This window comes from Schistocerca serialis, chromosome 8 (assembly GCF_023864345.2).
Source record: "Schistocerca serialis cubense isolate TAMUIC-IGC-003099 chromosome 8, iqSchSeri2.2, whole genome shotgun sequence".
NCBI lineage: Eukaryota > Metazoa > Arthropoda > Insecta > Orthoptera > Acrididae > Schistocerca > Schistocerca serialis.
Genome location: NC_064645.1, coordinates 473,860,156 through 473,872,184, shown reverse-complemented (window position 1 = coordinate 473,872,184; position 12,029 = coordinate 473,860,156). Strand labels below are relative to the sequence as shown.

At 40.4% G+C, this 12,029-nt stretch overlaps 1 protein-coding gene across 1 annotated transcript in view; it reads left to right on the top strand.

Moving 5' to 3' along the window:
- LOC126416426 (vacuolar protein sorting-associated protein 28 homolog) overlaps positions 1-10,781 on the top strand; it is a 73,207-nt gene extending 62,426 nt beyond the window's left edge. The window contains exon 5 of the mRNA XM_050084147.1: positions 10,336-10,781. Coding sequence (XP_049940104.1) covers positions 10,336-10,602 — 267 coding nt within the window. The 3' untranslated portion in view covers positions 10,603-10,781. The remainder of the gene's footprint in view (positions 1-10,335) is intronic.
- The last annotated feature ends 1,248 nt before the right edge of the window (positions 10,782-12,029 follow it).

Below are 12,029 nucleotides of genomic sequence, written 5' to 3'. Positions count from 1 at the left end.
CTGGCAAAAGGAATCCCTATCTTAAAGGTATTCCTTGAAATTGTTGATTTTTTTTTTCATTGCTTATTGACCTAGTGATCACTGTTTTTGAGTTATCTAAGGCGCCACTAAGGTTGACTGAGTTGATACTATTAGCATATATTGAGGACAGATTTGTGGTCAGTAAAGGAAAACATTGTTACATCGCATTGAGCTTGGGCACATTTAAAATAACAAATGCATTTTTTTAAGCATGCTAGTTCCCAAGCAGGTTTATAATTAACATACTGTAGGTTGAACTGTCACAATAGGTTTTTCAAATCACTAACACTATGCTTAACAGTTAACATGTCAAAATCAAAATTAAGATCCCCATGTATTATTATGATGCCATAGTTTGTGAATCTGTTGTCAGTGAGTCCACCAAGAAGGACATCCAGTTTCTCTAAGAAAACGCTAATAATACCATTGGGAGACCTGTGCAGTGATAACTGCTATTACCTTCATACTGCTAATTAGCTTCATACCTCGAATAACTATACCAGTAGCTTCAAAATTCAGTTCTTCACACATATCATCTAGATTTATGTTTACCAATTGAGCAATTGATTGATTTGCCAGCATAAATTGCACACCACCTCTCTTGTGAACTCTTCTGCAATAAACTATAATTTTCTAACTTAAAAAGTTCATCTTTAGTGGTCTAGTGTTCACATAAACGCAAGAAGTCAACTTTTTCTCTAATGAACAGTCATTCAATACTAATTCCTTGTCCTTCACTCCATTAATGTCAATAAAATTGACGTCTGTATTCTGTTCTTCCATGCTTTTTGGATGATATTTGTTCTTGGATTTCTTAGCTAGTTTATCCAGTTTTTCACTCCCATCAAGACATTTTAGTTTCCCTTGTTTTTTTAATTGTTTAGTAAACATGTGTAAACATCCTACTTAATGTTAATGACCCCAATCTATTTAGATGCAGACCACCCTTTCCAAGGCAGTTTTCATCTGGGAATTTATTTGGATCTATGAATATTGCTCCAAGACTATCACATCGTTCGTTTATTTTGCAGATGTATTTATCACTTACAGATTATCTTTTTATTGTTCCACTGATTATGAGCAGGGAACCTGCATATAGACACTTCTAACTGAGCGAGTTAAGTTTCTTGTCTCATTGGTGATTTCTTCTTCACTGCCAATTTTATCAAATGTGTCCCATCATGTATTAGCACACCACTATAGTTCTGCTTAAGTTAATTTTCTGCAGTATTTTGTTTTGAATTTTCAATATTTTTAAAAATGCTGCTTTAGTGGTTGCATTTTAATTCCAGGTCACACATCAATTTTGCATCTCGGAACAGCGACATTTTTCAGTAATGAATCGCCTATCAATAGAAATTCATTTTTGTTTCTTTGCACACATCAGCCACAACCTTTCCTTTTAGCATATGTTATCGACTTTTACTAATGTTTATGTACTGGATTTTTGGCTTACTGAGGTTATCAGTAACTCATTGGGCACATCTGATGTATCAGACCTAAAGTTTTGATCATTAGTACTGAAAATACATGCACACGAGTTTTCATGGTATTGTACTGTTTCCGTTTTCATGCTTTCAAACAGACACTGAACTGTTTTTCTCGTACTAATCTATTATTTTCTCTACCTGGAGTGACCATTTTGTTGATCACCGTCCTGCTGCTGATGTAAGCACACAAATTAATGCGATGTTTTGTTTTTGTCTCACTGCTTTCAGATTCAAGGACCTCTTTTTCTCATAATAATTTCTTGCCTTAAAATAGAGATTTCTTGCCTTAAAATAGAGATTTCTCTTTTCAGCACCTCAGTATCATTTTGTAGTATCTTGATAATTTCACTTTTTGTTTTTACTGCATTTTCTGGTTCGGACATTTCAAAATGTGAGCATGTGTATTTTAAGTTTATTTTGGTGGACTTTTCATGTAACCAGTAGTTGCACATAAACATATAGGATTCTTTTTATCACTTTCTTTTCACATTTTTTAAACAGGGAAATGTTCAGTTTTTCCGTATTTGACGAGAGCGAAACACTATCCTTTTCTGTGGTTGCCATCTTGTCACAAAATGCATACCTCATGTAAACATCATTAAGGTAAAATTAGAGAGATTAGAGCTCACACGGAGGCTTGCCAACAATCATTCTTTCTGCAAACCATTTGCAACTGGAAGGAATTTATCATGAGTCGAGGGCAAGCTTGAAAGAACAACAAAACTGTCATAAAACTGTTTAGTGATCTGTTGCATACTAAACTTGTACCTTCAATTTCATTTACATCTGATATGGATCCATTCCATTTCTTTCAGATGATCTGCTAGTTCTATTTCTATACTCTGCACCAATTTGGACTTTTGAAAAAAAAAAGAAAAAAAAAACTGTAATGAAATCATTTATGAAGCCGGAAATGTTGATTGTTGAGTCTGTAATGCTAAAAGGTCTATGAAATAATCATGATTTACTCTCTGGGAAGCTTATTTATTTGGTATTTAATACTCTTAAGGATCTGAAGATGATTAAAAACATTGACAGAAGAACTGCTTGAAGTTCAAGAAGAGAGTTGTCTTACCCATTGACAACGACAGATATTAGTCATGGTACCAGACTGATCAGAAGTGATCCTGTTTATGGCCAAAATGACTAGATAAACTTTCCTCCATGCACACAGAAAAGAATATAGTTTGGAGTTTCACAGTTCACCTAATGACCGAATTCCAAGAACGTATATCGTGTATGGTTGGTGGATTCATTTGGATGCCACAGTCCTGCAGAAAAAGGCTTCATCTTCCACTATCATGGGAAAAACAGAAAGGCATTCAAACTACAGAGATGTGTACATTTTTTGGAAATAAGAAAGAGAGGAAAAAAGACTGACTGCTGGTCATGTAAATGGTGTATCAAACGATGAAAACTCCAGGCGGGAGTATCAACAATATATAAAAAGACAGAGTGCTGTTTACCATAAAGAAGACACACTAATTTGCAAACAGGTAGAATTAGGACACTTGCATAAAGCTTTCAGCCACAGTCTCCATCAGCAGAAGAGAAACACACACCATTCATACACACTAGCAAGCACACCTCATGCACATGACTGCCAACTCCAGCAAGTTGGGCCAGAATGCAACTATCACATGGGATGGAAGCAGAAATCTGGAGGGGGCAAGGAAAGTGAAGGGATAGTAGTGTACAGGTGAGGGGAGAGAGGAACACTGTCTGGCAGGGACTAGAATACCAACAGGTGCAGTGTCAGGAGGATGTGGGTCAGGGATTGAGGGGGGGGGGGGGGGGGGAGTGATAAAGGAGAGGAGTGGGAAAAGATGGACAGGTGCATTGGCAGAGGGTGGCAAACAAAGAAGATGGAAGACAAGAATGGAGACGAGATGATAGGACAGAGAGGGTGGAAACTATTGGCTAGAAGGTGTGGGGACAGTATGTTACCGTAAGTTGAGGCTGGGATAATTATGGGAGCACAGAATCTATTGTAAGGATAACTCCCATCTGCACAATTCAGAAAAGCCTGTGGTGGAAGGGGTGGATCCAGGTAGCTTGGGTAATGAGGTAGCCATTGAAATTAAGCATGTTATGTTCAACTGCGTGTTGTGCCACAGGATAGTCTACTTTGCTCTCAGCCATGGTTTGGCAGTGGACATTCATTCTGGTGAACAGCTGGTTGGTAGTCACACAAATATAAAAACCTGTGCAAGAATACCAGCAGAGCTGGTAAATGACATGGCTACTTTCATAGGTGGTCCAGCTCCTGGTAGGGTAGCATAAATCCGTGACAGGACTGGAATAGGAAATTCTGGGTTGGTGGATTGGGCAGGTCGTGCCCCTGGGTCTTGCACAGATATGTGATCATTGTGGCAAATGCCTGGGGTTGGGAGTGGCCTAGGGATGGACTAGGATGATGCAGAGTGTGGGTGGGCATTGGAACACCACTTTAAGAGGGATGACGTGATGACTGGCATTCGAAGCCCTGATGAAGGATGTGGTTATACTGCTCCAGCGTGTAGTATTGGGTGATGAAAGGGATACTCCTTTGTAGCTGATTCTTGGGTGTGGTGAGAGAATTGGGGGTGTGATGGGAAATGGCATGAGAGATCTGTTTGCAGACTAGGTCTGGGGGATAGTGCCTGTCCGTGAATGCCTTGGTGAGACCCTCAGCATGCTGGACAAGGGATTTCTTGTAACTGCAGATATGCCATCCGTGAGTGGCCATGCTGTAAGAGAGGGATTTTGTGGCATAGAAGGGATGACTGCAGTCAAAATGCAGGTTCTGTTGGTGGGTTTAATGTGGACAGAGGTGTGGATGGAACTATCAGAGAAGTGGAGGTCAACATCTAGGAAGGTGACACGCCGGTTTGCAGAGGACTGGGTGAAGTGGATGAGAAAGAAGGTGCTGAGGTTGTGAATGAATGAAGATACGGTGTCTTGGCAATTAGTCCAGATCGTGAACCTGAACCAGACTATGGGTTTGACGTTTTTGGAGGCTAGGAAGGTCTCCTCTGGGTGGCCCATAGACAGGTTGGCATAAGAGGAGTGCTGCAGATTTGTTTGTATGCCTTTCCTGGAAGAACAAGTAGTTGTTGGTCAGGATAAAGTTTGTAATATGTATGAGGAATGATGGAGTGGGTCTGGAGTGTGAAGAACGTTGGGACAGGTAGTGTTCAATAGCGGTAGGACCGTGGGCATGAGGGATGGTGTATAGGTAGGAGTGGGGATGATGGAGAATTGGTGAAGGAATTTGTTGGTATCTTTGACATGGGAGTCTAGATTATGGACAATTAGTTGGAGGTGTTGGTCAGTGAGGGCCAAAATTCTTTCATTGGGGGCACAATAACCAGCCGCAATGGGGCGTCCATTATTGTTGGGTTTGTGGAGTTTGGAAGCAGGTAGAAGGTGGGTCTGCGTGGTGTCATGGGGGTGAGGAGACAAAATGGATTCAGGGGAGAGGTTCTGGAAGGGTCTAAGGCTTTAAGCAGGTATTCGAGCTTGTGATGGACTTGTGGTAGGGGATTACTCTGGCGGAGTTTATAGCTGGAGGTATCAGATAATTGACGGAGACTTTCTGCGAGGTAGTCACTGCAATTCATAACAACAATGATGGAACCTTTGTCTGCAGGGAGGATGATTAGGTCATGATTCGTTTTAATGTTGTGTATGGCTATTTGTTCTTCCGCTGAAAGGTTGATGTTTTGAGGAAGGACCTGGGGAAGGATGGTGAGGCTAAGTTGGAGGTAAGGAATACCTGGAAGGCGATTAGCGGGTGGTTAAGTGGCAGTGAGGGATCACAGTTGGATGGTGATATGAACTGGGAGAGGCAGGGTGCATTGTTGGAATTAGATTGGTTTTGGTTGGAGGGATTGGCGGCAAAGAAGAGCTTCCTTTATAGGGAGCGGGAGAAGGTGAGTGGGTCTTTGACAAGTCCAGTATGGTTAAAGTTGGGAATAGGGCTAAAGGTAAGGCCTTTGTGTATGACTGAAACTTCTGTGGGGGTCAGAGTTTTGGTGAAAATTTTAACAGTGTTATGGTAATGTTTCGGCTCTGGATTTGGTGGATTGTTGGTAGGGAGTTTTGGGGGATGCGGCAAGTTGAAAAGGTTGGCTAGACAGGGTTAAGGTGCTGTGAGCGGTTGTCAAGGAGGAACACTGTGGGTAGGCTACGGGTTGGCTAGTGGTGCCCCAAGACGGCAGTAGGATGTCAGCATGTTTGATAACTTATGAAGGTGGTTTCTGGAATGCTCCTCCAGGTGCTTGAAAGCAAGGGATTCAATTTCAGAGATAGCAGGGATTACACGGTAATAGTATCTTGCAGAAGGAGCAGAGGTGGTTCTGATATGCCTATGCAATGGAAATGCGTTTTTGTAGCACCACGTTCACGAGAGCCATGGACTGGCGAAATCTGAAAAAGTGAAGGCCATTGTGAATGGAGGGTTGGGTCATTTGGGGGATTCCATGGTTTAGGCAGCATTTGAGAAATAGGATATGGGTCTGGGTTTTGGCTAGGGAAAGGGATACTTTTCTGAGCTGGTACAGAAAGATGTAATTGGAGTCCATTGTGGCAGCAGTGGTGCAAAGGTAACAGGAATGAATTGAAAATGGCCAAAATAGATGTTGACGGTTGTGAGAAAATGTGGATAAGAGAAAAGATGTGTAAAAAGCACATGAATACACATATCCAAAAATATGCACAGATACATAAAAATATCTACAAATGCATGAAACTGGGTGAAATCATATAAAAATACTCAAATATACATTAAGAATGTACAGTAATGTGGGAGAAAAGGAACAAATGAGGTATGGAGTGTGTGTGTTGTGACAGGGAATGAAGGGGGGAGGGGGGATGAGGTAGACAGTGGGTCACAAGTTCATGTGGCATGGACAGGTGAGGAAAGTAAAATGCTAATGTACGCCAGGATGAGGGATGAAATGTGATAAATAGGGATAAATATAATTATAACTATTGGAGGAAAGAATGCGGGACATCAGATGTTGCATTAAGAAACTGTGCAGTCCAGAAACCTGTATTGTGTGTGTGTGATTTCTGATACAGTGTGGCTGAGAAGTAGATGCAATTTGGAAGGTGTTGAATAAACACAGGAAAGTAGAGAAAACATTTCAGGGTTGTAGGATGGAAGAAAAGAAGTTTGACAAAATCAAAAAGAGGAAACCTCAGGTAGGAAATTCAACAATGAAGGAAAATATAGAGTGCTACTTATCATAAAGAAGACACATTAAGTTGCAGACAGGCACAAGTAAAAGACACTTGCATAAAGGTTTCGGCCACAGCCATCATCAGCGAAAGAGAAACATGAACCATTCATACACACAAAGAAGCACACCTCATGCCCTCATGACTGCCAACTGCAGCATCTCTGGCGGAATGCAAGTATCACATGAGATGCAAGCACCAATCTGGAGGGGGCACACTAAGGGAAAAGGGATATTAGTGTATGGGTGGGTAGGGGGGGGGGGGGGGGGGGAGAAGAACACTACACCAACGGCCACAGCGTAAGAGATTGTGGGGCTTGGGGATGGGGGGAGAAAGGAGAAGAGCAGGAAAAGATGGGCAGATGCATTGGCAGAGGGTGGTAAACAAAGAAGGTGGGAGACAAGAATGAGAAGGTGATAGGACAGTGGAGGTGGAAACTGTTGATGGAGGGTGTAGGGATAATATGTTATCGTAGATTGAGGCTGAGGTAATTACGGGAGCAGAGAATATGTTGTAAGGATAACTCCCATTTGCGCAGTTGAGAAAATCTAGTGGTGGAAGGGGAGATCCAAACAGCTTGCGTAGTAAGGCAGCCATTGAAATCAAGCATGCTATGTTCAGCTGCATGGTGTGCCACAGGGTGGTCTACTTTGCTCTTGGCCACAGTCTGACAGTGGCCATTCATACTGGTGGACAGCTGGGTGGTAGTCATACAAATATAAAAGCTGTACAATGATTGCAGCAAACTACTAAATGAGATGGCTGCTTTCACAGGTGACCCTGCTCCTGATGGGGTAGGATAAGCCTTTGACAGGACTGGAGATAGAAAGTGCTGGGTGGGTGGACTGGGGAGATGGTGCACGTGGGTCTTTCACAGAGATATGAACCTTGTTGCAAGATGTAGGGATTGGGAGTGGCATAGTGATGGACTATGGTGTTGTGGAGGTTGGGTGGACAGTGGAACATCACTTTAGAAGAGGTGAGAAAGATCTCAGGTAGGGTGTCCCTCATTTTAGGTCATAATGATAGGTAATCAAAGCCCTGGCAGAGGATGTGGTTCAGTTGTTCCAGTGCAGGGTGGTACTTGGTGATGAAAGGGCTTTGCAGACTAGGTCTGGAGGCTAATGCCTGTTTGTGAAGGCTTTGGTGAGACCATCAGCATACTGGACAAGGAATAAAGTCATTGTAGATACGTCACCCATCAGGTCCGGGCCACCTGTGAAAGCAGCCATGTCATTTACCAGCTCTGCCACAATCATTGCACAGCCTTTTTTATTTGTATGACTACCAACCAGTTGTCCACCAGGGTGAACGGCAGTTGCCAAACTGCAGCCAAGAGCAAAATAGACCACCCTGTGGCACAGCATGCACTTAACATGACATGCTTGGTTTCAATGGCTGCTCCCCTACCTGAGCTACCTGGATCCTCCCTTGTACCACCAGTTTTTCTGAGCTTAACAGACGGTTGTTATACTTACAATATTGCTGTGCAGGATAAACAAATGTTATACGATTTTATTTATGTTCTAAAGGCTGAAGCCTTTTGATGTGGCCTTTTATCTCCTATAATTTCCTGTTTATTTTGGGTCCATTTCACTGTCATCATCCTATCATTTTCTCAATGCATTTAAAGTGGAGTGAGCACATCAAACAACCAAAATGGTAAAGAGCAGCAATTATTCATTGCTTCCGTTCTCGCTTTATTAGAGCAGATCCAGAATTCAGCTAGTAACTAGCCATTATCACAGTTATGGAGTGCATTCCACTTACCTAATGGAAGGTAATTTGATGAAGTTTTCACATAAAACTAACCATAGGAAAGGTAGATGCTAGACAGATTCATTGGAAGAAATTTCTGGAAGTGTAGTCCACCTATAAAGGGGGTAGCTTAAAAAACCTTCATTCAACCATTACTTGAATATTGCTCTTCACATGTAGACCCTTAGCAGATACGATTGGCAGAGGAAGCCAAGAGTAGTATTGTGTTTCGTCAAGAATGCATTTAGTAATCATAAAAGCATCACAAAGGTGCTCATCTAGTTCCATTAGCAGATGCTACAAGAAAGGCAATGTGCATCACAGTGGGGTTTACTGTTAATATTCAGAAAGTGATGTATGTTGAGGAGTCAACGAACATTTTGCAACATCTCAAAAATATCTCACAAAAATAACAAAGGTCAAAATTCAGAGGTTCAAATGGACATGAAATATTGCCTCATCAACAGTTGTTCTCTCCAACGTTATTCATGATCAGTAGAGGGAAGGATGGGAGTGACAGTGATATATTAAGTACTCACCGCCAGATGGAATAATGCAGCTTGTGGAGGACAGATGAAGGAGTAGACTGAGAATATCCTTGTCAATATGTTACCATGTCCTTCAGTGTAAGATTATGTCTGTTGAGATGGACAGGTGAAAGATTCTGCTCTCTTGCCTTGCTGCCAAGGGCGAACAGTAAGCTGTAACTATTTGTTTTTGTTAGGGTTTAATGTATCAAAAAATTTCCTAGCTCTGTAATGTTTACTCATTAATAAATTATTCAATCTTCATGAATAGAATGATTCACTCACTGACTTGCCTCTTTTTTTTAAATTTTTATTTTAGTTTTAATTGTTCTTATATACTGAATGAAGAATGAATTATTTGTTTATTGCAGTGATGATTACATCAATAGATCATACCTTCTGTCCCTATCAACCGTTACATTAGTAGCTGAATACTTGGACTGACAATTTCAAAGAAACTGGATAGAATATTTGATTGTTACATGAGATGAACTGCAGTGCTCATTTCTGTTAAATAATTTTGATGATTTATTTAGTTACATTGGAATGAGTTAGGGTAATTGCTCACTGTATATAGGAAGCACTCAGATATAAATAGGCAGATAAGGATTTGGAACAAGGCAGTGGACTTTCAGCACTGTGCTTGTCACAGGCCACTGCACCAGGACAACAAAGTTCTGTTGTCTTCTTTTTCTTCCTCCTCCTGCTCCTCCTCCTCCTCCTCCTCTTTTTTGGAGAGAGGTGTGCACATGTGCATTTTTAATGCCTACTTTCCACTCAGTATTTCATTGTATATTAAGTGGTTCTTGACTCGTCTAATTGTTTGTATTCCTCCCAAGATTCTAGTACCATATTATTTTAATTAATCTTTAGTTCATCAGAGCACCTCTGCCTTTAGATGCACAACAGCCAGCAGTGACCATATTATTTCATTTTGTTCTTGCAACTTATGATAATGATCTACGACTTGTTGCTTGCTATCACATCCACCCCTTGGTAGGACAGTTGCCCTAGGAATTCGTAACACAATAAGCAACTTTAAGCTTAGCATAATTTTATCAGTTACGCAAAAGTAATTATGCTTACATACTGTCTGGCAACTATTTGCAAAAATACTTAATATAGACTGTTTTAGCAATCTGAGACACTTTACTGCAGCACACTTGTATTAATTTACTAATGTTGCAGTTCTCATTTGACAAGTGTTCTATTAATATTAGTGGCTTTTCTTGTTGATTGTTGAGTAAATTCTATTATAATTCTTCAGAAATATTAAATAAACCAATCATCATACTAATTTATTTATTTATTTACAGCTCTTTATCACGATCATGGACAAACTAAGATTAGAAATAAAGGCCATGGATGAGCTTCATCCAGACCTCCGTGATCTGATGGATACAATGAATCGCTTAAGTCTCTTGGGATCAGATTTTGAAGGCAAACAAAAAGTGGCAAGTTGGCTTACAACTTTGTCTAGTATGCAAGCATCGGATGAACTGACAGATACTCAGGTGCGGCAACTTTTGTTTGACTTGGAATCCTCTTACACAGCCTTTAACAGAATTTTGCATCAGTCTTAGTGGACTGTAATTCACTTGTACATAGAGTGCAGAATTTCATTGGTGTGAAGACAATAAAAGTGGTGTGGATATATTTCAGTGCCTCCTGTGAGAAATATGTCACTATATAATGTGAGTGCTTGTAAGGAGTATAAAATGTATAAGAAAATAAGTTTAAATAAAATGATGTAAGATTGATATTTCATTGGTTCATGCTACTAACTCAGAGTTGTCATAGATAGTAGCTGTGTGTGTGTGTGTGTGTGTGTGTGTGTGTGTGTGTGTGTGTGTGTCTACTGTTTCTGACGGACTTTTTGTCCGAAAACTAAAAGTTAAGCAGTTTTTTCATTGGGTCTGCCTATGACTCAACACCACCTCTATGTGGTGAGTAGCAATCTATTCCTTCTGTATTGTTGTTATTCCATCGTAGACTTTCTGTTGTTTGAGCCTTCAACATTTTATTGTATTCTGTGTTTTATCATTTTGGGAGGAAAAGGGAGGCGCATTTTTTGGACATTCAGCAGACTAGTAGCTGATGAGACTAAAGAGTATATCAGTAACTTGAAAGCAGAACAACAACCAGAAAGAAGCTATAAAGAGAACTGAGGTAAGAAAAAGTAAGTGTAATAGTTATTATGTTGAATGTTCCTGACAGCTGTCCGCCATACTGAGAACTGCGCAGACATCTTTACATTTCCTGGACCACTTTCTACTTACTGTTTATGCTGTGTAGAAGTGACTGCAAAAGACAAAGATCTGGACTAGAGGCCCAGTGAAGCACACTTTTTAATTTATTGGTGAAGTTCATTACTGCACTCATACCACCAAGAGTTGAATTGTGCATAATTATAGTCATTGCAAATGAAAGTTAAAAAAAATAGTGCTAAGAACATTTGTGATAAACATAGTGTTGACTTACCAGCTGCCAAATTAGGAGCAACAGTGGAACTGAAAGACCCAAAATTTTGAAGACTGCTTTCGGATCTGTAGCTTTGGAATTACTTAAGTCTGTCATCAGTAAAATGTTGAGAATAGGAAAAATGAAAGGTGTATACTTATGCATTACAGCTCCCTTAAAAATTATGTTGGGGCTCCTTTCATAACTGTGTAGCCTTGGATTACATGGCTCAGTGGGCCCTGTCAAAAGATTACAGTATTGTTCGTAAAATTTGACCGTGCTTGTCATATGAGGAGTGATTTAAATAATGTAAAATGTGTTAAACCTGGACATTCCATTGTTGGAGTGAATGATTACTAACAACACCAGCATTATCACCAAGTGTCAGAGTGACAAAGGAAGGATGAGATTTATAATTGATGACAATACACAGTCCAGAAGGAAGGAGATATGATGTCTGCAGTTAATAGCTAACGTTGATTGAATTCTCAGTTGGTACTGGATTGAACGTAGCAGTCACATTAAAAAGGAAACACTTTGCTGATGTTCT